Below are 25,125 nucleotides of genomic sequence, written 5' to 3'. Positions count from 1 at the left end.
TCCTTTGTATTGTTCAAAAAAAATTAAGGAGCCCGTCGGGCAAGCCCACCCCCCCCCCCCCCCGGTTCCGCGCGGCCCTGTCATGGCTTGTCATCACTTTACAGGTAATCAGTAGGCCCAGTAGGCCCTATTAAGTGCATGGGCCGGCCAACAAAATTGAACTGCTGCTCCTCTCTGATCCAGTGACTTTTGAAAGATTACACATCACAAACTGTTAACAAGTCACACGAACAAAGAAGTAGGGCATGATGCATTTGACCATGCTATTGACATGAAAGAAAGTGTTGACTTTTAGATACAAAGTTGCGAATCACTATATCGGTCTATCAATCATCCGACACCAGATGACCCTTACTATATGGGCAACTTTAATTCCACATGACCAATCAATAGGCTACTGTCCTTTTCTTTCCAAAGGCGGCTATATCCACAGTATGAAAATTTGCAGAAAGGCTTCAATTTATTATTGGATGACCATCAAATGACAATTTTGCTATAGGCCTAAGTTGTTTTTGACAATTTACCTTCAACGGTGGAATAAACATTTTGAAGTCTAGGTCCTATCATAGGGCCTATAGCTACTCCAATTAAAATGGACTACTGAGTACAGGTGTCCAAAAAAGTTCAGTGGGTTATGTTTTTTCGCCGGGTTTGACAATGTTGAAAAGGGTGTCGATAGCAAATGACACGTCAGTGTGACTACATAGGCCAGTATCACCGCCGGCGCCACGTTTTCAAAACTGGGGGCCACTTCCGGGTTTCATCAGCTATGTACAGCGCAACTTGTGGTGCCACTTCCGGGTTTCATCAGCTAACAAGCAAAAAAAAAAAAAAGTCTTCAGCGCAAAAGTGGTGTTCCTATGTATGGTGCATTCCACCGGCCCTGAGTATTATCATGAAGAGTTGATAAGACAAAACGAGTTACCATTCGTGTTATGACACTGATTGAGATATGCGGGTAGTTACAGCTGCTAAGAAGAAAATAATAAGAAAATACTGAATCTTTTAGTTGTAACTTCAAGAGTATTCCTCGTTATTTAACAAGTGAAAGGTTGGAAACAGGGCCGGCGGAGTGTTTTCAAAAGTGGGCCACTTCCGGGTTTCATGAGCTAAAATAACAAGCAAAAAAAAAAAAAAAAAAAAAAGTCCTCACCTCATCTCTCTCCTTCCATTTCCGGGTTTCTTCAGCTGACAAGCACAAAAAAAAAAAAAAAAGGTCTTCAGCGGAAAAATATAACCTTACCGCGCTCACATTTCAAGTTATCTAACTATATTTCTCTTCAGTGCCACTTACGTACTTCCGGGTTAAAAATAGTTGGGGGCCAAAGTGATGACACCGTATGTATTTCTTTGAATAGTGCACAAAAAGTGGGGGGCCGAGCCCCCCCCCCCCCCCCCCCCCCCCCCCGGTTCCGCCGGACATGGGAAATGTTTTATATCTTAATTTGCTCTATTTGATGATGATGGATCAACTTTGTAGGGCCTACTTCAAATGTTTCAAAATGTTTGAAATTTTATGCTGCAGCCTTTTGATGGTTCTTTTGAAGCTACCCTACATGTATTCACGACAAACAACTGAAAATAATCCTCAATTTCAATTACTACGATCTGATACGAAGCGTCAGTCGTCCGCTGATCAAGGGGAGAGCTGTCCTGGTAAATAATCCAAGGAGATTCCTGTGTCATAATCGCATGCATTATGTACATTTTTTTTTGCTCATAGAACATTACCAATTAATTGCTTGAGCTTGCCATGGCCATAATTTTGTTCAACTCTTCGATCGTCTACTGATTTAGAAATTGCCTTGGTAGGATGATACCGTGCAGTCCTATATACTGTTATTAGTGTTGGGTATACTGAGGCGAGCTCTGCCTTCGCACGCACGGAGGTGCGCATGCAGAGGCGTGTGTGTGTGTGTGTGTGTGTGGTCACTGTGGAGAGAGAGAGAGGGGGGGGGGGGGGGGATTCTGTTCAAGGTTCAGGTCTCAAGGGAAAACTTTTTTTTTGGTAGAAACTAGAATTGTCTTATGAAGTGTAAATTGAGAGATATCAACTTTTTGTTTTATGGTGCATTTACAAGGTCAAGGTCAAGGAATATACAGTTGATCACAGACACAGTGCTCGTGGCTGCAGGGCTGCCAACACTGGAAACTAGTTGAGAGTGAGACTCCCATAGGCCAATGCTGTGATTTAGGAGTCAAAATGAGTGAGATCAATAGAAATGCATGCAAATGAAATAAAAACTTTTAGAGTGAGAAAGCCAAGGACCAATATGCGTGAGTCTCGTGCTCAATGCGTGAGAGTTGGCAGCCCTGTGGCTGGTCTTTGTTCTTCATATTTGCTATGGTGCTTGTAAATATCTGTAGATAAACTGTACTTGTAAATAACACAGTCTGCAAGAATCTTCTTCAGCTTATTGGAGGAGGCAGATTTATCCAGAAGAAGAAGAAGAAGAAGAATGCAACATGCATGACCGAGGTAATGTATGTTTCCTCAAGGTTAAAAAGAAGACCTGTAAAAACAACAAGAACTTAGGATACGATTCATATAATTTAATCTGAATTATGGTGTTAAGCCCGAATGATTTACTTCCAGAATTGACACAAAATTATTTGAATTCTACAAATGACAGTACTTCAGAAGTCTTGAATGTATCCCTTATTTCTTCAGGATGTGAAGAACTGCATGCTACCTGGTACATCATGTGTTCAAAGCAGACCCCACTTTCTGAACGGCTACAGAGTAGTCTCCAAAAGCATTCACACTACGATTATTTTGAAGGAAAAAATGACTCTATCAGTGGACAGTGCATGGAGATGTGTTCAGCAAGGGAAAGAATTGAGTATGTATTTTCTTATTATCCCCTTTCCTTGCCTAAAATGACATATCAATTGTTTTTGACATTAATTTATATTTTGTAGAAAGGCTGTTGTGTGGCTATCATAGGTATCAAGGGTATTTTACCAATAAATTTTAGGGGAAAAAATCCTCTGTCATTAATTTATGGCAGACATTTCAATGTACAGGGGAGCCTTGAAATAATGAAAAACTATAAACCATAACAATTACCTTGTTATGTCAGGTTTCTCACAATACACTGTATCAGGTAAAAAAGAGAGAGTAAAATATAAAGATTTGGGACCTGCCAAAATCACCTTGTTAGAAGAGGGTTTCGTTATTGGACGTCTTTCTAACAAGGTTCCACTATATTCAACCATAGGTAATTCAGATACATTTTTATATATTAAAATGATTCACCATGAAAGCATATTGAATCAATGAAACATCTCACCCCCACCCCCTTTAAATTTTATGTCTGGGTTTTCTTTACAGAAGAGAAAAGACCAGAAGGCTTCACCCATTTGAAGTAATAGAAAGTACAGAGAATACCAAATGGTAAGTGCCTCTGTTATGGCCTATGCACTTTTCACAAATCCAGACTTATTTATTCTAACTCCTGGGTGCCTTGGCGATGTTGCTTTGTCAAAACTCTCATGTCATATTGTGCCTAGCATTGCATGTCAATTTACAGAAAATTACTCCGGCCTTACATCCCTAGCCTGTTTCAGCATTTGGTATTCAACATCGCAGCTCCCAATCAAGAGAGCATTTTCTTTCATCATATCCAGAACTTCCACATTGCTTTACAATTCACAACACTGAGTCAAACACGCTTAAGTATTTAAATTATTAAGTTGTTAACTCCTCAAATTAAAGTATACCATCACTGGTTATTCTTGTTTTGTCACAAGTCAATCAACATTGATGATGTATGTACACAAATTATTATGTAATACAATGTCATGTGCCTATCGATGTTGCATATACATGTACATGTATCTTCTCAGGCCCAAAGCTGACCAATTGTTGACAATCAAAGAATATTCAAGGCCTGCAGCTGGAAAACAGGAAGTTAACACCAGTGAGCTGAGGCCCCCTCATGTCTTGATACAGACAGTTCAACATTTAGTTTGCAAGTAAGTCTCTCATTTCGCACTGTGTTTTCATCTACAATGTATCCATAAGAATAATAAAGTTTAGTATTAATCTGGTATCATTACAGTATTTATGTGTCTAGGGTTTATTGATAGCCATTTGGTTTTGCTCTTAATCCAGTGTGGAAGTGAATGAGATCAGCAAGCGTGCAAGCCAATTTAGATGCCTAGTGAAACCATTTTGTCTGCATAAAAGTCAGTAAATCCTTTATAATGAAATGAAATGAGTGCTGTTCAATGGCTCTTATAGTCATATCTATAGGATTCATGGCCAGTAACTGCACTGTGGTATATTGTTGACGTGACACATTCATCCGTTCACTAGTAGTTAAGAAGTGTTGCTATAAGTTGAGAGCAAGTCAAAGTCACTGCAGTAAATAGAAATGAAGAGGAAATAGCTAATATGTTGATATCCTGATGTCAATTTTACCCCTTTTCAGTCCATTTTTCTCAATTTTCTGTGTGTGTCTGTGTCTGTGTCTGTGTTCTCTTTCAGAGTCATGACTCGTACAGACCATCCATGGACAAAAATCTACAACTTTGTGTTTGATCGTCTGAGGGCAGTACGCCAAGATCTTGTCATTCAAAGAGCTGCTGGATGGGAGTGCACACAAATCTTAGAGCATTGTGTGTGCTTCCACATATATTCTGCCTACAGGTAATGCCTGCCATATTCTTAAAGCATGGCATTAAACTTTATAGGTGTTCAGTTTTAGACTGTAATGAAGCATAATGCAGTCATTTATCGAGACAATCTTCACATAGGCCCTTAACCTTTGATATTCATACCTTAGTAGCTGCAGAATATAAGATTTTCTCCTTCACTATTCCAGTGAAGGTATTTTTCATAAAGATGTCATACAGCTTAGTGTAACTATTTACAGCTCCCTTGAGATACTTTTATTTAACCCTTTAAGTGCCTTCGATGTTCTGTATTTTCCAGTGACGGAATGCTACTACGCACACTGTAAAGTGCCCAGTTTGTGTTCTCAATTGCTTCACAGTCATTGTCTATGAAGTTTGCTTTGGGTCACTTGTAGCACGAGCAGGACTGATTTAATTGTTAGGATAATAACCTGAGACTCCCAATTCTATGTGTTTGTCAAGAAATCTGTTGCTTGAGTTAACGCGATACATGTATTGATCTTTTGTCTTCAAATATATGTTGTACCTGCATACATATAAGCACCTTAGCACTGACTGAATTCTTAATGGGTGCAGCAAGGGTTATAAGCCTTCAGTGATTCAATTACATGTTTAATGAAGGTTTTCTGTCCTTCCCTTCTAACTTTGGATGTAATGGCTTTTTATAGAGGTGCTTGCTTATAGTGAATGCACTTGGTATTAAGTTGTGGTGTTGTGATTTTCAAAGCTCAGCTGGTTTGGCAGTAAAGTTGCTTCAGCTGGAACAGGTAGGATTTGTTTTCACTTAATACCTTCCCCTAAAGAAATTACATATGAAAACAAAATATTTAATTATCAGTAGCACTACCAGGACTGATTGTTCTTTCCAAGGCTGTGCAGAGCCCCCGTTTCAGAGTTTGAACCAAAGATTAACATGGACCATGCTAGGGAGTGCTTGAAGCGGCTTCTAGTCATCTACCAGCTGCAAGACTGCAAGCAAAGTGATGCTCAGCACAGAGCAAGAGTTCAGATGGAAGCATTATATGTTATGTTCAATCTTGGTAAGAGTTAAGTAAGATCATGATATATTCGTGTAGATTGAAAAAAAAAAGGATAAAAACAAAGTGAAACCATATAGACCTACATATAACCCATAAAATGTTGATCACTTTCATATACTTCAATGTGAGTTTTCTTTATTCTTAAAAAAAAAAAGGAAATATAATTGAAATGGAAGCATCACATATTGTTTTCAATCTTGATGAGGGATAGGATCATGGTATACATGAGAGATTGAAAGAAGGAAAGTTAAATGAAACCATGTACAGATAACACATAAATTGTTAATCACTCTCATATACTTCAATACTGTAAAAGTGGAAATTTTCGCGGTGTTCAAATTTTCGCGCATTTCGCGCAACCAGAAACTAGCGCGAAAATAAAAGCACACGAATATTTTTGCTTGCCATATGTGCCTGTGCGTGATGTCTTGATTCCGCGGAATTAAAAACATGCGAAACTCTTGCGAACCGGCCAAGTGCGAAAAATTAGTCACGCGAAAATATCCACTTTTACAGGTATAAGTTTCCTTTATTCTTGTCAAATTATTGAAGATTAGTAACATTTACACAAAAGTTGAATGATGTGTGGTGTGCCATATCAATTAGACATTCCCCCCCCCCCCCCAAAAAAAGGACTAATTTGACTATGCTTCAAGCCTCCAAGTTTTTCAGGTAGCAGACGGATGATGTGTTGGATTTCATTTCCTTTATCTTGAATGGCATATCTTACACAAAAGTAAAATTTTCACTGATAGGAGAAGATTTACATCTCCCCATACTTTAGGTTGGTCACAGAGAATATGTTGCACATCTATGTAATATTAGCTAAAAAATATTAACACACAAAATAAATTTTCTTCACTCATAGGTTCCTTTGATGCAATGATGCACTCACTGTCCCTTCCAAGGAATATTCAGTAAGATCATATACTAAGGTAGACCAACTTGTGTGTGTGTGTGTGTCTGTGTGTGTGTCTGTCTGTCTGTCTGTGTATGTCTGTGTGTGTGATATCTGTAATTTATTTCAAACATCAACTTGTCATGCTGTTCAAAGTTTGGCTATTCATTGTCATTCCATTGCACTTGTTGAATATTTTGAATATTGCAGAACCACAGTACATGTACTACAACTTCAGATTTCTACTGATAGATTATTGGGCAACTCCACATTTAAGCAACTTTTGTGATACTTGCGTGTATATCTTATGAGGAAAAACAAAAATGGTGCAAGACATTTCAGTTACATGTACAAGTATGATCCTTTTCCAAGAATGTTGCATTGTGGTGTTTTTATTTTGTGCCAGTAAAAGTTTTTAAAAAAAAATATGTGATGTTCTATAGCCCTTTCCAGCACTTTAATTCAAAATTGTTTTTGCAGACAAAGTCCAAATGTCAAGTGTGCTCAAGCTTTAAGTTCAGCTTACCTCAAAGGGAACTTCATTAGAATCAAGAAGTTGGCAACTGGACTGAATGCCATCGAGATGTGTTGTCTTCACATTCATCTCAGGGAGATACAATGGTAAGTCTTCTAATGTTGGGATGCTATTGTCTAATTGGCAATGTGTTTAACTTTTAGTTTATATACACATACAGACATATCTATCAATCAGTGGTTATTAGTCTTTTGCACTTTCCCAAATAAAAATCTCTTCATTTCTTTTCCATTGATGTCCTACAAAATGATGACTTTGCATTTCCATCAGTCTTCATTTAAGATTCATTGCAACTGTTTATATCCATGTTGTTGTTCTCTATTGTATTTCCACCCAGTTTTATCATGCAAACGATAATAACATCATGACCCTGAGTTATTTCTGACATTCGTAATGTAGTCAACATTTACAGGTATGCACTGTTACTTGCACTAAATCTATTTCTGTTTATGGCCAACCCTCTCCTGCGATGACTGAAAAACCAGGAAAACTGCTTTATGAACAATGTTAATTGGTCCCATCTTAGTCGGGCCCTGAAGACGATGACCACAGCATACAACAGTCGTAATCTCCGCTTCCCAACACCTCGGCTGGCCAACTGGCTCATGTTTGACAGCACGCAAGAAGCCGAAGATTTCTGCCGCCATTATGGGCTTGATGTAGCTGACGGGAAGGTGCAGTTCTTGAAGGGTGCCTTGAAAGAAGATCAAAAAGCTGTAAGTTTCAGTCATGTCGTTGATAAATTCATCCTGTAGCATGTATTGCATGCTTTGTCTTGTTCACATGTATGCATTTGTTTATATGTTTGATGTTTAGTTAATTTATTTTTTCGAATTAATTTGTTGCATTGTTTTGTGATATGACCCCCATGTTTTCTTCAAGTAAACACAATTCAAAGATTAGGTGTTTGGAGAGGGGCCTATAAGGTCCCGTTACCATGAAAATCCTGACAATTGAATATGCTGATTTCTACAGACACTAAAAACCTGTAAAATAGGCATTCCTCAAAAATACACAGTGCAGTTAACTTCAACAGAGATTAGTACTGTATACAGCAAGACTATGAGAAATCATTTTATTATGACTGTACTTCTTCACAACTATATTTCTGCTTTTAGTGATAACTTTAGTCATAACTCTTATCACAATTTTTGTAATGACTTGATGTTCAATACACATACATGTATCAATTTGTGAAAGGATACTTATCAACATTTGTTTGGATCATGTCACTTTGAGTCAGATTGATTTCCATTTTGAATGGAATCATTTATTGACACTGGGTTCTGATGAGACGTGTGTGTAGTATAACTATGTACTGAATTATTTGGTAAAGTATCATTACAAAACCTTTCGCTTTGAAACACAACAGAATATGTATTTTGCATCATTTGAGCAAAAGGTGAAACTATGAATTAAGAATATTTTGTTTCAATTTTTTCCACAGCCCCAGACAAGTTTCTGGGAGACCTATGCTGGATGTAAACTGGAAGTCTTGACCATCCCTGAGGTCATTCAAGGTTCTGTTAGATAGCGAGGAATTCTACCGCTTTATGAATTCCACCTCGAGTTGTGCAGTGCATTCTGCGAAACTATTGTGTTGCCTTAAATGATGTTATTTATCACTCACTAGGCTCCGTTCTGATATGTAGCTTACACTTGAAAAAAGAGTTTGCTGTATGGTCAAATATGGTGCATTTTGATAAGTAAAAACAATGCATAGTATATTATTTCAAGATAAAAGTCCCTATACTTTTTATGTTCAAATATATTTGATATTTTCTGAAATTGTCTGTAACAAGAGGGGGGGGGGCAGGAGCATGGTGCCCATTTTAAGAAATTGAGATCCTAACCCCCTAGGGATGCTACCTGCCAAGTTTGGTGAACATCCATCATGAGGTTTTCAAGAAGAAGATGAAAATATACAATTTAGGCCCCAATTTGGACCTCCCCAACCCTCCCCTGCCTGCAAAAAAAAAAAGGGGGGGGGGTGCACCCCTGGATCTGCTATGAAACAAACTTGAAACTACAGTCATTAATGTAATACTAACTCATAGTATTAACTTGGATCTATCACTTATGATTCTAGAAAAGATTTTCAGAGATTCCTTAATTTTGGGAGGTTTGGGTTCCTTGGGGCCCTCCAGGTGGGACATGATGCCCATTTGAACAAATTGAGATCCTACACCCCTAGGGATGCTACCTGCCAAGTTTGGTGAAAATGGGTCATGGGGTTCTCAAGAAGAAGATGAAAATGTACAATTTAGGCCCCATTAGGACCCCTCCCCTGGGTCCCGAAGGGGGCACCCCTGATTCCGCCATGAACAAACTTGAAACTACAGTCATCAATGTACTAACTCATAGTATTAACTTAGCTCTATCACTTCTGGTTCTAGAGAAGAAGATTTTTAAAGATACCTTAATATCGGGAGGTTTGGGCCCCCTGGGGGCCCCCCTGGGAGGGCATGGTGCCCATTTTAACAAATTGAGATCCTAACCCCCAGGGATGCTACCTGCCAAGTTTGGTAAAAATCCATCATGAGGTTTTCAAGAAGGTGATGAAAATGTACAATTTAGGCCCCATTTGGACCTCCCCACCACCTCCCCCTCCCCCCCCCCCCCCCGCCCCAAGGGGGGCACCCCTGGGTCTGCCATGAACAAACTCAGTCACTGATGTGCTAACTCATAGTATTAACTTAGCTCTATCACTTCTGGTTCTAGAGAAGAAGATTTTTAAAGATTAATTCATTTTGGGGGGTTCGGGGCCCCCTGGGGGCCCCCTGGTTGGGGTATGGTGCCCAAGAGAGGAGTTGGGGAAGTTTGCTACGCTACTCGAGTGCAATTGGTGCCCAGGTCCAGTTCTATCTGTGGCATATTGTACTGTTTTTAGCAATAACTCCTGAGTTCAATCTTCATCTTATCATTTGTTTCCATTCATTTATCTGATGCGGTTTCCATGGCACTCGGTGCATAGCCACCCAAATATGATGACACATATATGCTGCACACCTAAATCTGTGTCTCCCTCACATGGGATATTCATGATGTTTAAGATGGTAAGAAGTATCCTTACCCACAAAGTTCTGTCAGCATATGATCATGCCTACGGTACATCATTGATGTGACACGTGGGGCCTATTACAGATTTGTCATGTTGTTTGTTATGTACAGACTATCAGTTCATCATACATATATCCTAGTTCTGCTGTTTGTTTTTGAGGAGTAGATTAGTGCATTTTTGGTATCCGATTTTGAGTTACTGTACTGACAAGATGAGCTGTTACTTGCACATCAAGAGTGCCAGGTTTGGCACAAATTGTGGCCATGTACACTAGGCAATTCCATTCGGAGTTGACGAAACCATCCTCATCTTATGTTTGTGGAAATGTTTACATGTATGACAGAGCAAGACATCTCTTACTCAGAAAGGAAGTTTTTCTTCTCTTGCTGTCGTGCTTAAAAGGCAGATGACCAAACCACATTTGTCACAAAATCTTTTATCTCGGCCTTCTTGTATAAATGTTGTGGGTATATTGTGCAATAAATTGTTACACAGATTGTTATGTTAACTTATTGCAATACACGTTCTTTCTCGACTCACTTCAATTTCCATACACTTCACCATCACAGGAGAACTTTGCTTTTACGTGACATTAAATCCAGTGGCTAGCACTGGTTTACTCTCACAGTTTTCTGGTGTGATTTATTATTATTTTGAGTGTCTCTCCCACGTTACTCATGTGGTTGCCACCAATATCACAGTTTAGTGAGAACATGCATTTTAAACCTTTATTCAGACCTGTACCATACTGTTTGTCTGAAATTACGGTGATTGTGACAGTTGAAATTAATATGGATTGACGCTGCAGTTGAAGTGCAATGATACAGATCCTTCAGTTTCCATTGCATTTGGCTTCCACTCCCCCTGTACCACTCCCCCTACCCCCCCCCCCCCAAGAAAGAAAGAAAGAAAAAAAAAACACTCTTTGATGTAGCATTTGGATTAGATGGATGTCAGCTATATGGTTGATTCTGTCCCATTACTGCTAATAAACCAAAAGAGTTTACAGCATTTTTTATTTTATTCAAATTCCATTATAACTAATGTGTTTGTTTCCTTTCAAGATGCCATTCAAGCTTTCAAGTTAACACATTTTGCAGATCATCCAGATGTTTTAAAATGTACTGTCACTTCTTGGAGTGATAATATAGAAAGTGACCTGGTGCGTGTGTATACACGTGTGATTTGTCGGGGAGGGTAGAGCCGTATTGTGAAGCATTACTGCTGCAGTGCTTTGAAAATCTTTATATGAGTGTACATGTACATGTATTTAAAAATAACGGCAACAAAGAAGTCATCACATATGTACAAAATATATTTATTGAACGGATAATAAAGTGAGGTATTAGAAAACAAATTACAATATAATAGTATCATTACTCTAGTAATGTACAAACTGAAAAACTGGAAAAATCTGAAATGAAGTCTACGCAAGGCGTCAACAAGATTAGAAACTGCGAAGGAAATTATTCAGGAGTGTCTGTGATGGGCATGCACACAGTATGCGATACCACAATTTTTGTATGTGATAATTACAAAAAAATCACACGACATACGAGTCCCATACAGGTTGCATTTAAGCAGAAATGTTGAATTTCTGACGCTTGTGCACAATCTAGAGTACACATATTAATTCTGTTGCCCACTTCAATCAATGACTCACAAATAAAAATTGAACTCTTGATAAAACTGACTGTGATTGTGATGATAACAATGAACAATTATTGTGTGAAATTCTTGCTTTTTACGCCAGGTGTTTTAAGTATTTGTCATTTCGAGAGCACGATTTGTATCATGCAAGACAACAGTAACGACGATATAACCAGCTTTGCATACATAAGAGTATTACATACTATTCCTTCATATATACATTATGACAATATCACCACAAGGGACTTTGCCATCGATTAAAACCTCGACTCATCATATCTTTATACTTTTCTTCCAATTAACATGGTTGCATTTCATATGACTTTCAAAGCTATTCATCAATAAAGCCACAGTTTTCAGGATGTAGACACTACAACCACAAAAAAATGTATCTTATATAACGAAGAACGGCTTACAAGCCTACAGTCATCCACCAATATCCGTAGTGATATAACCCTCATGGCTTTATCACTGATAGAAAGTCTCTCCTCTTGGACGATATTACGTGTACATGTATATTTGGAAGTTGGGACATAATCCATACGGGTATTTTAGGGTTTTGATGAGCTTCTCATCATTGACTAACATATTAATCAACACAATTTTCTAATACTCGAGTTTATTCAGTTTAGGCGTGTTCCCGTAAGAAGTTGCTTATACATGTAATATACGTGTATAATTACCTGATATAACCACTGTAAGGCAATGCTTCACTTTTCTCTTGTTTTTGTGATAACATTCGCAGTGGAAAATTCTATACGTTGAATTCAAAGACGAGTAGATGCCATGTTAATTCTATCCTCTGATTTTGTACCTGTAATACCGACAATACTGGTAAAGTAACTTAAATAAAGACATGGATAAATATAAATAAGTACATATATAAACTACTTCCGATGTCTCAACAAAAACGAGCACCCTTCCAGATTTCTGGCATGAAAACATAATCAGTTTGTTTCATCAAAATGCATAATATCTGTACAACCAACGTCAGAAACAAAGATGGAGGGGCGAACAGCGAAAATAACAACAAAGATATGCATATCCCTACGAACTATTTAATCATAGTAATATATGAATAATGTTTCCTGTAAATATATCACATATGGTAATGATATACAATTATTGTATTCTTTCTCCCGTGTTAACGTGAAATCATCGACGTGAAATGAATGATAACTGTCAGTCCAGTATAGTTTGATAAGTTGAAATTATTTCATAAACTGGTGAAATGCAGATTCTGCTTCACGTCATCATTTACCTTTAAATAAGTTCATCATTGCCCAAGAACTACGCATCGGTCAGAGAACGTATTGGTCGTTTGATAGGGCGAATAAGAACGGTGTCACTTCAACAATGACATCCTTTTATAAGGATCCCAATACGGAGAGAAACCTTTCTAGTCTGAGATACTATAAGGATTTTCAGAAAGACATTTATTGTTGGCCTATATAAGTACAATGTTACTTCACAATGTTTTTTTCCCCTTTGAGTCAGGTAGTATGTAACTAAAAACAAAAGAACAAATAGAACAAGGAGAAACGCAACTTCTTTTAAATTCAAATGGACTTGTAGAATGAAGGGGAATGTTAAACCAATCCCAAAAAGTCGACGCCAACATGGTTCTCTACAGGCGAACTGTCGAAGTGTTACGATTGTCCACCACTACCACACTAGGCATCAATAAGACCAGCGGATCAATGAAGTCAAAAAACAAAACCGTTTAATACCTCGAGTGTATTTCTGTCAGTAAGGGGAAGATATCCACTTCTGAGTGCTTGATGGCCCCTGAGCTGTATTATCTAACGGGAGGAGAGGAACGCCCATCAGTTTAAGGATTTTGGCTTGCTTTAATCCACCACACTACGGCTCAGTAGTCCTAGCGGCAATCAAAATCTCGTCCCGCTGACACCCTTGTTGGTGTCCTCATCGTGCCTCCCTTTTTCGCCTCCCGGAAAATATGCCTCTCGAAAAGAATGATTCTGGAGGAAGCTGGTGGTGGTGGTGCCGATGTTCAGGCGTTGTCTTCATCGCTGGCACTGGTACTTCGAAGTTGGGTGGTGGCTGTGGGTCTTGAGAATGTCCGCTACCAACCTGTTCGGCCCCGCGGTCTGTGGTAGCTGACTCGACCTCACCCACTGCAGTTTCCATGGTAACTGGGTCAACTTCGCCATCTGCGACATCCTCCACACTTTGCTGCTCGGGAGTGGAGCCGGACTGGACACCGTGCATACTCAGAGAGATGCTCCGCTCCAGTGGTGTCAGTGGTCTCGACACTGGTCTGCTGGGAGGGCGTGGATCAGACCCTGTTGGCTCGCGACTGTCTCCCAGGCCAGCGTTCCCCACTGCGGGCTGTCCAAGATCTGAGGTGACGCCATCCTCGGTTCCTGTTCTGGTCTCTGATGACCCAGTTTGCACAGACACCGGGCTGCTGGAAGGCTGTAACCCCGGTGCTTGTGTGTCCTCTGGTGCGCGAGGTATGGAAGAATTGAGGGCGGTTAACGAGGATTCTGGTAGCTGAACCCCCTCTGGACTCACATCCCTAGAACCTAGCTCTCCGTCGTCTTCCTCTGTAATACCCATGCTGGTTTGTGCCTCCAGTGGAACCTCGTCATTCTGTGACATAGAATTATGTGTGAAGAAAAGAATTAGACAAGAACAACTAGTGCATTGCCTGCTACTTCATTCACATTCACTCCAAAAATTATAATAACGTGGACAATCATGCATTACGGAGCCTGTCCACACCGTTAACCCTAACTTACCTGGGCTATTTAGCAAGCTTGAATTGCTGGCGGGGGGGGGGGGGGGGGGGGGCATTATGGCCCCCCGTCAGATCTCAGCCGTTGATCGCGCGATCGCCGCAAAATTTTGCATGAACATAAAGCCGGATGTAATCTACAAGACTGTCAAGTTAAATTTTCAAAAAAATTGCATTTTCTATTTCAAATTAATTAATTATGCAAATATATGCAAACACCTCTTTTTCGTCTGTAATTGGCTTATAAAAGCTTATGGAATGCTGATTTTTGGTGTAGATATTCCTAGTGACATTCCAAACATTTGTGAGTAAAAAAAAAATTCAGTGTCAAAATTAATTTCTTATGTTTTTCATTGTTTTATCATTTTTTTTATGTATTTCTTTGTTTTTTCGAACTTTTGTTTGTTTTTTCAGCAGAATTTGTCGTACACATCTTTAGAAGCATAATTATACTAAAATAAATTTATTTCAGCGATGAAATTAGAAATATGAATCTTTATATGAATTAATTGAAAAAACACAATTTGTATTGTACACAAAATCACGTTTTTGAGCAATTTTGGGGTTGACGAAAATTTTTTGAAGGGGCGTGGCTTCGGAACGGTATGAACGGGCGCGACAAATTTGGTCTCAAAAGTTGCGTGAGACTTGGAAGTAAAAAGTCAGCGAGCGGCGCGGTCAAAAAAAAATGGTCGCGGAATTCGTCGGGGGGGGGGGGGGGATAATGCCCCCCCCCCCCCCCCAGGTAAGTTAGGGTTAACACAACCACATTTTAAGGGGCTGCACATAGATATATACATTGTATCTCTATTGGGCTACACTACCTCGTACCAGAACGATACAGTACCCTGTGGGGTCTTTCGTATTGAAAAAGAATCATGCAAGTTTTTTGTTTTGTTTATTTCCTTCCCAAACGGACACCCACACGCATAGGCGTGAGTTTTGAACAAACGTGCACATGTCAACTACTCTCATCTTTTAATGTCATCCTGGTACAGCATCCAAAAATGTGCACTTGGAATTACTCCCAAAAGTGCCCCTTCAAAACTGTACAAACTAATTATTGCCCTTATGCCCGAATTCCTGTGTCATCTCACTTGTACATCCCCTGTAAACACATATCAACAGTTGAGGATAGATAGGATTGCCCTTCCTATCCTTACAGCCAGGAAGGCGCGGCTTGCACGATGAAAGAAAAAAATACTCTAAAAGTGGAAGAGAGCTATTCGTGTTGTTTGAAACTCACTTGGAAATCTGGAAGCACAGGTTGATGCAGCACTGTATGGAAGAGAAAGAAAGAAAGAAAGAGAAAAAGAGAGCATTTGACTTCAACGATAATGACCAAATCAACAAGAGATTCCATAAACATCAGAGGGGGTCAAAAACAATTGAATACATGTACCTTATTTTCCAATTTCAATTCCAATTCCATTCTGGTACTGGATCGTACATTTCTTATACTACACTTATCATCACTTGAACGGACTTGTACTGTTGATTGATAAGACCTTGTCAGCTTACCTTCATCTGGCTCCTTATCACCCATGTCCTCTGCGGGCCAGAAGTGCGCCACCAGGCTCCCATTGATCTCCATCTTCAAACCCTCCAGGACGGCATCTAGGGACGAGAAATCAGACCCTCCATACTCCGAGGAGTCGCTGCCGACAGTGTCGTTATCCGCGGTACTGTTGCTCTGCAGTTGCTCCGTGGAAGACGTGGAGTGCTGGAGGTGAATGGTAGTCTCCTGGTTACCATCACCGCCATCACCGACACCACCACCACCAACATCACCATCTTCCCTGGGACGGTCTGGGAAAATGCCACCTGTGTTGGTAGGACGAACTGGGACGCCCTCGGACGTTGTCTCCCCCTTTCGTCTGCCCTGATTGGCTGGAACTCGGTCTGCATATATCAGTCAGTACAGAAGAGGATGAATGTATTATCATGCTTCCTTTCGCAATCATTTATCCTAGCGGTTCATCAAATCTCACGATACTTCAAACGATAAAACTGCTAGACTTGAATGACATTGCTTTCAGCATTACAATAAAATGTCTGTCTGGAGGCAATTAATGCTCGAACTTCTGAGCTATTCAAAGCAACCGATTTACCATTGTTATCCCCTTTCACAGTTCAGAATAATACAAAATGAATTTTATCGCATTTTCCCGGTCTTTCCACATTCGCCTATATACCAGCAGATTATTACAAATGGATAGGGTAGTTTCGTTAGTAAAGTGAGACCAACGTACCTGGACACATGTACAGGGGGACAGCCCTGATTGGTCGCTCCAGCTGACAGGCAGCAACCTCCATGAAGCAGTAGTTGTCATACACGTGGCCGTCCGAGCCACAGATGAGCGACCCGGGCTCGTGCTCGCAGGATCGGTGGCAACCGCAGCGGAGCTGATCGGCCGGGCTGTGGCAGTCGCTGAACACGGTGTTACACAGGTCGTCATCCGCGTTGCTCTTATTCACTATAGGTACGAAGTAATCATGACGGAAAATTGGGAAATGCATTTGGACATGCTATACAACTGAACGTTGAGCTTGTTCAGTCATATAATCACACACTACGCGAATCCACTTAAGCAGGTGCTTAGTGAATGGATGTTGGCTCAGAGGCCTGTTGTGAATTTGTGGTCACGCCTTCCGTCAAAGTACTTATAAATATCATGCAAATGTATTGATAACATATCCCTAACTTCCAAATGTATAAAGGCTCCATAAACGTTATGAAGCATTTCACTTCAAGGTGAACCTTTTTGTGTCATATCAAATATATGTGACCTATTACATGGTATATCATGTTTGACCCTCTCCAGAACTAAAGCGAAATATTACAAAGGATACATTGTAATATCGCAGAAAGAAAAAAACAACAACGAGAACGAAAGAGGAGAAGAATGAGGTGGGGAAACGGAGAAGGCGATTGACGTTGGATGAAGAAAGAATATGGAGGAGAAACTGATGACGAAAGAGACAAAAACATAAGAAAGTAAGGGAGCATAAGAATGACAAGAAGCGGGAGGATGAGAACAATGAGTAGCAGGAGAAGAAGAAAGAAAAGAAAAAGGAGGAGGAGGCAAGGAGGAAAGTGGAGAAGCAAATCATGGACATGGAGGAAATGGGAGGAGGAGGGTGACAAGGAAGCTCCATGTACCCACCGACTGTCTCCTCCCTGCTTGCTGGCTGGTCGTCGACTCGATTGCAGTCTGGGTGCTCCTCCTCACACAGCTCCCGGGCAAGAGGACTGGCGTTGCTCACATTGTAGAACCGAGTTTCCTCGTAATCTAGGGCGGAAGGTCAGTTTAGATCGTGATGTCAACTTTCGATAACTGAAGGAAGCAGATAAATGAAATTATTTCTATCAAAATAATGCTGTCAAATATTTGATGAATCATGTTGGTCTGTGAAGCGTATGGGTATCATTGACAAGCACTAGGGAAGGGCATCACGTTTGTTTTAATGAAACAACTGTATTTTACATACTTCTGGTTTATACTTGAATCTGTTGATTGTAAATAGAATGATCACTCAAACCAGCATGGGCAAGAATTGCTTGACAGCGCGAAGACGAAAGATTCATATCATAACACAGTTAGTACCAGGTGTTTCAAAAAACATTTCCCACTTTTGATCATTAATAATTCTAAAACTGTTCATTCGATAAAACTGTCATTGATATGAGTAATAGCTGAATAGTGTACAATTTTGTTGGAGGTAATTTGAATGTGAAAGCATAAATCAGTTTCATTAAATCTAAGATTGATTTTGAAGTAAGGTTTCAGATTTTGGTCAAATTTTAACCCTCTGTACAAAAATGAACTTTACACAGAAAGCGATGATGTGTATGTGAGTGTGTGCTGACAATGGCCCTGAACAATGGACATGCCTGAACCACCTGTTCACTAGGCGTCAGTCTCGCGCTCCCTGGCACATGAATGCTTAATCAATAATTCATATTGATTGCCCTGGGCACTGCTAGTCTGAATTCATGCACGGTAAAGGGTAAAATGCATGTACATGGAAAAAGTAAGCACATGTTTCCATGTGCTTGCAAACACCACATTTCATTCCAGCTGGCAATCATTTTGCTTCACATACATGTATCACTAAATTTGGGATATAATTAAGCATAAATGATCTAAAGTTCCTCATTTTTATACAACTGTCTACTAATTAAATAGTCTGACAAATTTTCGCCTTTTCGATAAAAAGAGATCATTTTTGGTAAAGAGTTCAGCAGCATTTATCATTGGGACGATTTGTTTCACAGTAGATTTGTTTAAGGCTCCATATACACAAGTGTATACTCTAATTGATTTTCTTTGCTTCTTTTCACCTTGTTTACGATAGAACAGAAGGTATTCATTGTAATTTCGTTTTTCAGAAGTAGGGAGAGCACTGTCGCGACTCAAAGACAGTATCGGCAGATGTTTGACTTTACTCAGATACTGCCAGAGGCTGAATAAAGACTAGTTGTGACAGTGGAATTTCTCATGAATGAATAATGAAGCATTCAAACCCTGGCCATTGTTCAGGACCATTGTCAGGGTGTTAACCACACACTCCCATACACACCCATTGACCCCTGTGCAAAGTGAAATTTTGTACAGAGGGTTGAAAATTGAGCAAAATCTGGAACCTAACTGTGAAATTAATCATGGATTTCATGAAACTGATATATGCTTTCATATTTAAACCACCTTCAATCAAATTGTACAGTATTCAGCTATCACTCATATCAATGACAGTGTTATTTGATATATAGTTTATGAATTATTAAGAATCAAAAGTGGGAAATGTTTTTTGAAACACCTAGTATCTGTAGTGTTTAGTCACAGCTACCGTGTCATGAGTGAGTTTTCGTGACCTTTGAACTTACGAGGTTCGTAGTAATCGTAGACCTTGACCGGCACGGCCTGCATCTTGCCCACGACGTAGTCGCGGTAGGCGTCGAAGGTGACGCAGGTCATGCACTGGCTGGAGATCTCGTCGAAGTAGAGGATGACCCGTCGGCCGTCGATCTCGTAGCGCTTCAGCTTGTTTTGTCTGTCTAGGGTCAGCTGATGGACGGATAAAAAGAAGGCACTAATAAGTAAGTTGACTTTGCATGGGCATGGACATAAAGAGGAAACTGAGTGGCTTTTATGGAGGAAGGGAACCACTTGATCATGGACCAGAGAGAGGCAATTTGGGCAAAGTTCGCTCGCACTGTGCAGATACGGCGATGTGTGTGTGTGTGTGTGTGTGTGTGTTTGTTTTAGCGTCGTCATATGTCTACGCGGGAACTTCTTTTGGAGTCGGAGTCGGATAAAGAGTATGTCGATGTTTGCGTAACAATAAAAACGGTTGGCATTTCATCCAAGAGTCTCAATACTTACCCATGAATATGGTTGTCACATTATCAGCCATTATTGAGGTTGGACAAGACAATGAAAGGTTTAGCAGATCACACATTTATTTTCTCAACCTTGTACCGTCCATAATACATCGACTGTGTCTCAGGATATATTTTCTTGCCGAGCAGTAGAGTAGTCCCTATTTCTATGACATTTATTCTGTTCCCCATCTCTGATACTCAAATAGGAGATATAATCCCAAGGTACTCGTAAATACCTTTGTCATCGCAGTGCAAGGAACGTGACTATTTTGCACGTGACATTTTATGATTCATACCAATTCAGCCAAGTAGCATCACTCACCCGTTCTAAACTCTCGATGTCTGCAGAGAAGCCAGACAGAAGAGCCACTTCCATGACAGCCATATTAGAAGAACCTGCATGGAGCCACCTGAAATATATAAACAGATAACGGGTCTTTATCAGTGCGTTCGGGTAGTGTTTGTGTCGTCTCATATTGTATACTGCAGAGCACTATAATAATGGCTCTCCGACGCTAATGTTCACGACGCGTCTCCTCCCGGATTGGACATAATTATGGAAGCAGCGCGATGGTGTGAATACTACGCTTCTTCATAAATCCAATACACTCTCTTTGCTGTGATTGCTGACACATCATCATTTATTGTCGTGACGGTAAAGCTAAACAGATTCATCGTATTGTCATTCACAAACCATTCAATAACTTACTGTAACAACTACAGGAGTGTCAGATGGAAAGTGTTCCTGTCCCCGTGGGTTCACATGAATTTAAGTTTTCAGTGATATATTTTTTTCTTCAGATATTAATGTTTGGTTGAACAGCTGTATTGACGGACACGAGTAATACATGAATGACTTTGTTTAATTTTTCAAAAGAATTAGCGAAGAGGGTCTCCTACCTGGCACAGACTTCCATGCTGACTCGGTAGTCATGGTGACCGCCGACCTCATTGGTCGCTCCATCTCCATCTCCTCCAACCAAACTCCTCCGCCGCCTCCTAGTCATGTGGTTGCCGGCTATGGCCGTCTCTAACATCTTAACGTTGAGCTTGAAGGCCTCCTTGCTGCTGGGGTCAGGGATGTTGTACGACATGTCGACCTAAGGAATCGGCGGATGGATAAATTGATCAATGCATTACAACTTATCGTATAAACTAGTCTTGAAAATTGAGCCTTTATCTTGGAGGAAGTGATGCTCCGGAGGCACTTATGACTCGTTTTCACAGAAACTTTCATACCAGAGTTACCGCGACAATGGCCGGCCAATCTTTGCTCCGAAGTTGTCGCGGTAAACTTTGCCAAATTCTACCCTTATAGCCAACTAGGATAATTACCCCGATATAAACCCGACAACCCTTCTTAAAACGCTCTTGCGGTAACATTTCTTTGATACACTCAACACGTTTGCGCAATAGTCCAAACAAAATGACACACCGGTATCTAATCACGTGTATGGATTGTAACCACACCCCGGAATTCGCGCATGAAGGTTTTCGGTGTGTGTCTGTTAAAACAGTACTCCTCGCTTTCTCCTACGACTTTATTGCCCGAGGCGATAGATTTTATTCTCCGGACGTTGTAACGACGTTGTCGGAGTAAGGTCTGTTGAAACAGGGCTTTCGTGCAACACTGCTCATTCTAGTAAAACCAGCTGTGATTGCATGGCGGTTAAACGGAAGACTTTATCTGCGATATGGTAGCGCGCAATTTAGAAAACGTCAAGGTCTGTAAATCGTTTAAACCATAGGATCCGGCATGACACTCTCGCCTCATGAACCTCTAGGATACAGTCCCAGTCCCCCCCCCCCCCCACCCAAAAAAAAAGAACTAAAACTTAGCATTGCTTCAGTACACTGTAGACGCCGTTCTTAGTAAACACTAACATCATAACATCATGACCCTACCGGGATGGACGGAACCAATGCAAAGCATCATAATCTATGTTCCTAACCAGAAAAGGTATAACTTTATTTTCTTACCTGCATCAGACCACATCCTTCCCCTACAGCTCCAATGAACAGTGTATGTGACATAGCTGGGATCTGAAGAGAATGAAAAAGATTATTCCATGAAGTCGGTATTTTGTCATGGTTTGAAAAAAAAATGCTACTTTGCGTTATCACTTCACCTTTTCGTTAACTTATGCATGTGGTTGTGATGCGATGGGGCAATTTGTTTTTGTTAAGGGCAGTAATTGGAATATTCCTTAACATCGGTAAATATCATTTGAAGTAGAATGAAATACTGAAAAACGAATAAAAGTGTAATCAACAAGGATAAAAGCAGCTTATTTAGATATTGTGTATGTGCGTACAGTTTTTGTGTCTTTGTAATAACTTACTGGCACTATTAAAGGTGGCAATAGGCCCGGTTTAGTTCTTGTTTGTAATGATGTTTTTATGGTCAAGTTTTGTTGGTAATGTTGTCTGTTCTTGTATCTCTCCGTGGAAAAGACACACACTGCAATGTACTCTAAAGATGGCGTGAGATGTTTCAAAGTTAAAGTCATAAGAGATTCCATACCTCCATGACCTGGAGAACTTTGCTGTTCTCGTTGTTGAGGTAGAAGTGTTCTTCCACTGCGTCAAGGATGTTGGTGTAGGCCAGGGTCACGTTCAGGTTGACATGGCCCACGTAGGCCAGGGTGGCGTACTCGGAGAGGGCCTGCAGAGCTACGCATGTATCCTGAGAAGAGTCAATATTCAAGCAGACACTAGGAGTTGCCCTATGAAGGCGCTTTGTACATGGCATGCGATTGAGAATAGTACGAAACTTTCTTTGTTGGCTACCGTCATTAATGACGTTACTGCCACGTTGACACCACTATTTCTGTTGATTCTAGCTTTTCCTAGCAGTAAGGGTGGCTTATGACAAAGGATTGGCCATGAATTCAGCGTATTCAATTACGTAACCAACTTGAAAGTGGACTTACTTGTTTGTGCATTGTGCCATTAATTGCTTTGAATATTCCTATAAGCAACACTGAAAATCAGACAAATTGAGCATACCTTGGATTGGAACGACGTCCTTAACGTCATGACGTCCCACAATCAAAACAAACAACGAAAAATACAACAAAACGTACCTGTGTGCTGGAAAAGCCGCCCAGCGAGTTCCGTTGCTGGGTGAGCCACTTGACGATGGGTAGTGAGTAGGCAATGTCGCCGAGAAGCGTGTAGGTTAGAAGGGCGTATGCCGTCATCTCTACTTCGGCTGACGTCACAGTCTGTTTGATGTTGCCCATGTGGGCGAAGAAAGGCAACGCTTCTAAGGGCTGGTCACTCAGTCGCCAGTAGGTCATGCCACCTTAAAAATATGGTGAGAGGGACTGGTCATCAATAAGCAGAACATGCAAAGAAATCGGTTCAATGTACAATGTCACATTAATGTCAACATGGTTTAACGATAACCTCGGCAGGTGTTGATCACTTTCAAAGGCTGATAATAATGAGACTTACAGGACTGGATAGTGCTGGTGTGGGTTTGACTTCATTTAGAAGGCTCAAAATAAGCATAATTCTTACAACGTTCAGTTATGACATCACGTGAATGAGTCACATGACAACAAGGAACGGTTGAATAGAGATTATTTAAAAAAAAATATGTAATCGACTTTGATCTATGTCACTATAATTTCGAGGGTCTTGAGAATATGCGAAGTCCATTTTGCTCCTCGCTTTCGTTTCATCTGTAAGTCTTAATTGACAGAGTTTATGACAGCAGAGCTTAATTTCGTACGTAGCGGAACTAATTTCTTTATTCTCAACATCTGTAAGAGAGTGTAATGGTCTCACCCCTCCTGATGGCCATGTTGGAAAGAATCCGCTCAGCGGTCGGAGCGTACGTGCTCTTTCGGAGTGTGAGAGCGTAGGCGACCAGTGCGGCGGTGTACGGGTCACTGATGGCCTCCGGGTGGACATTGTCCTCCAAGAAACTCTGGGCCGTGGCGACGGCGAGGCGCTCCTCCCGCGTGTCGAGTCCGGCCTCCATGAGAGCTACCACCACGTAGGCCGTCAGGGACACTTTGCCCTGGATACCACCCTGTCCATTTAGAAGGCATCAATAAGTCACGTGTAAGTAACGTTGTCTTGTCGAAGATGGGCTCATTATTACTTATAATACTAGCAGCACCCGTGGAAATCCACGGGTCTGAGGGGTTTTATTTTTTTTTCTCATAATACGATTTTGCACATTTTTATTGAAGAAATAAAAAGAAAAGTCTTCTCATTCTTTCGTTAATTGTGCTGTCTTCTAAATGACCACCCTTCCCAGAAATTTTATAATACATTTTTGTAGTATATGCCAGGCGATCCGGTCCATTGGTAGGGATCATTCCCGCCACTACTTGCTTTTATTATAGAACTTGAGTTTTGAGGGGTTATTTGCACCCGTTGAAGTCCAACAGTTGTCTTGTTGCCCCTCACCCCTCCCCCCCCCCCCGTCACGCACACACACATTTCCACCTCCGCAGGGTAAAAAACAAAAACATTCAGGGAAAAATTACCAAAAACGCAAATGAGATTCCCCGAAAGTTCTGCCCACAGGTTGTTCCCGTCGAAACGGGAAGATATTAACACTATGACTTTGATTACCCCCTGCTCTTGCATCCACGCTGGCACCCGCGGGAATCCACGGCTGGTCTCAAGGCCTTGGTTTGTTTTGTGTTTTTTTTTTCATGTTTCTTTTCCCCACGTTATGAGAGAAAAATAAGATATTTTCGTCTTCATAATTTTGCTCCCTCCTTGTTGTTTTTAATCACCAAAACTTGGCTTGATATATCATATTAATATAGAACTACATCTGCTTCAGATTGTACATTATCATAATTAATATTAGGCCTACAATTATTGCTCCTATTATTGTTATTATTATTATATCATTATCATTATCCTTATCATTATTATTATTATTATTATTATCATCATTGTTATTATTTGGGGAGGGGGAGATCATAGTCATCAGGTTTAATAGGCACCCGTGGGAGTAGGTTCTCACGACCTCGTATTTTTTTTCTTTAATATTTTCCCATGTTATGGAAGAAAGAAGAATATATACATCACTGCATTCGTCTTCATTTGCTCCCTCTTTTTTTGTCACCAAAACTTGGTTTGATAGACCATAGAACCACACATTCTATTTCCACTTGCAATTT

General features: G+C 40.4%; 3 protein-coding genes and 1 long non-coding RNA gene across 4 annotated transcripts in view; 2 read left to right on the top strand and 2 right to left on the bottom strand.

Moving 5' to 3' along the window:
- Positions 1–1,615: 1,615 nt before the first annotated feature.
- On the top strand, positions 1,616–5,692 carry LOC139722591 (SAC3 domain-containing protein 1-like). Its single transcript, XM_071633894.1, has 6 exons — positions 1,616–1,656; positions 2,672–2,843; positions 3,335–3,397; positions 3,850–3,978; positions 4,493–4,654; positions 5,512–5,692. The coding sequence occupies exons 2-6, from the start codon at positions 2,704–2,706 to the stop codon at positions 5,690–5,692; spliced, it is 675 nt and encodes a 224-aa protein (XP_071489995.1). The 5' UTR covers positions 1,616–1,656; positions 2,672–2,703.
- Positions 5,693–6,515: 823 nt separating this feature from the next.
- On the top strand, positions 6,516–8,769 carry LOC139722524 (uncharacterized). The gene is made up of 4 exons (XM_071633810.1): positions 6,516–6,598; positions 7,060–7,200; positions 7,641–7,830; positions 8,562–8,769. Exons 1-4 carry the CDS (start codon positions 6,564–6,566, stop codon positions 8,646–8,648), a joined length of 453 nt encoding a protein of 150 aa, XP_071489911.1. The 5' UTR covers positions 6,516–6,563; the 3' UTR covers positions 8,649–8,769.
- A 5,583-nt stretch (positions 8,770–14,352) lies between these two features.
- Positions 14,353–16,222, bottom strand: LOC139722523 (uncharacterized). Its single transcript, XR_011710285.1, has 3 exons — positions 16,108–16,222; positions 15,833–15,864; positions 14,353–14,441 (listed from the first exon to the last, which is right to left on the bottom strand). It is a non-coding gene; the product is annotated as an uncharacterized lncRNA (long non-coding RNA).
- A 37-nt stretch (positions 16,223–16,259) lies between these two features.
- Positions 16,260–25,125, bottom strand: part of LOC139722590 (C3 and PZP-like alpha-2-macroglobulin domain-containing protein 8) — a 53,787-nt gene continuing 44,921 nt past the window's right edge. Inside the window, exons 29-39 of the mRNA XM_071633893.1 lie at positions 23,768–24,014; positions 23,059–23,279; positions 22,497–22,658; positions 21,953–22,015; positions 20,873–21,072; positions 20,295–20,382; positions 19,475–19,655; positions 17,762–17,879; positions 16,839–17,074; positions 16,339–16,488; positions 16,260–16,288 (exon numbers count right to left, since the gene is read on the bottom strand). Coding sequence (XP_071489994.1) covers positions 16,260–16,288; positions 16,339–16,488; positions 16,839–17,074; positions 17,762–17,879; positions 19,475–19,655; positions 20,295–20,382; positions 20,873–21,072; positions 21,953–22,015; positions 22,497–22,658; positions 23,059–23,279; positions 23,768–24,014 — 1,695 coding nt within the window. The remainder of the gene's footprint in view (positions 16,289–16,338; positions 16,489–16,838; positions 17,075–17,761; positions 17,880–19,474; positions 19,656–20,294; positions 20,383–20,872; positions 21,073–21,952; positions 22,016–22,496; positions 22,659–23,058; positions 23,280–23,767; positions 24,015–25,125) is intronic.

Source organism: Diadema antillarum, unplaced genomic scaffold (genome assembly GCF_040938485.1).
Source record: "Diadema antillarum isolate AM-2024a unplaced genomic scaffold, OU_Dant_1.0 scf00000167, whole genome shotgun sequence".
Lineage (NCBI taxonomy): Eukaryota > Metazoa > Echinodermata > Echinoidea > Diadematoida > Diadematidae > Diadema > Diadema antillarum.
This window is presented reverse-complemented; position numbering and strand designations above follow the sequence as displayed.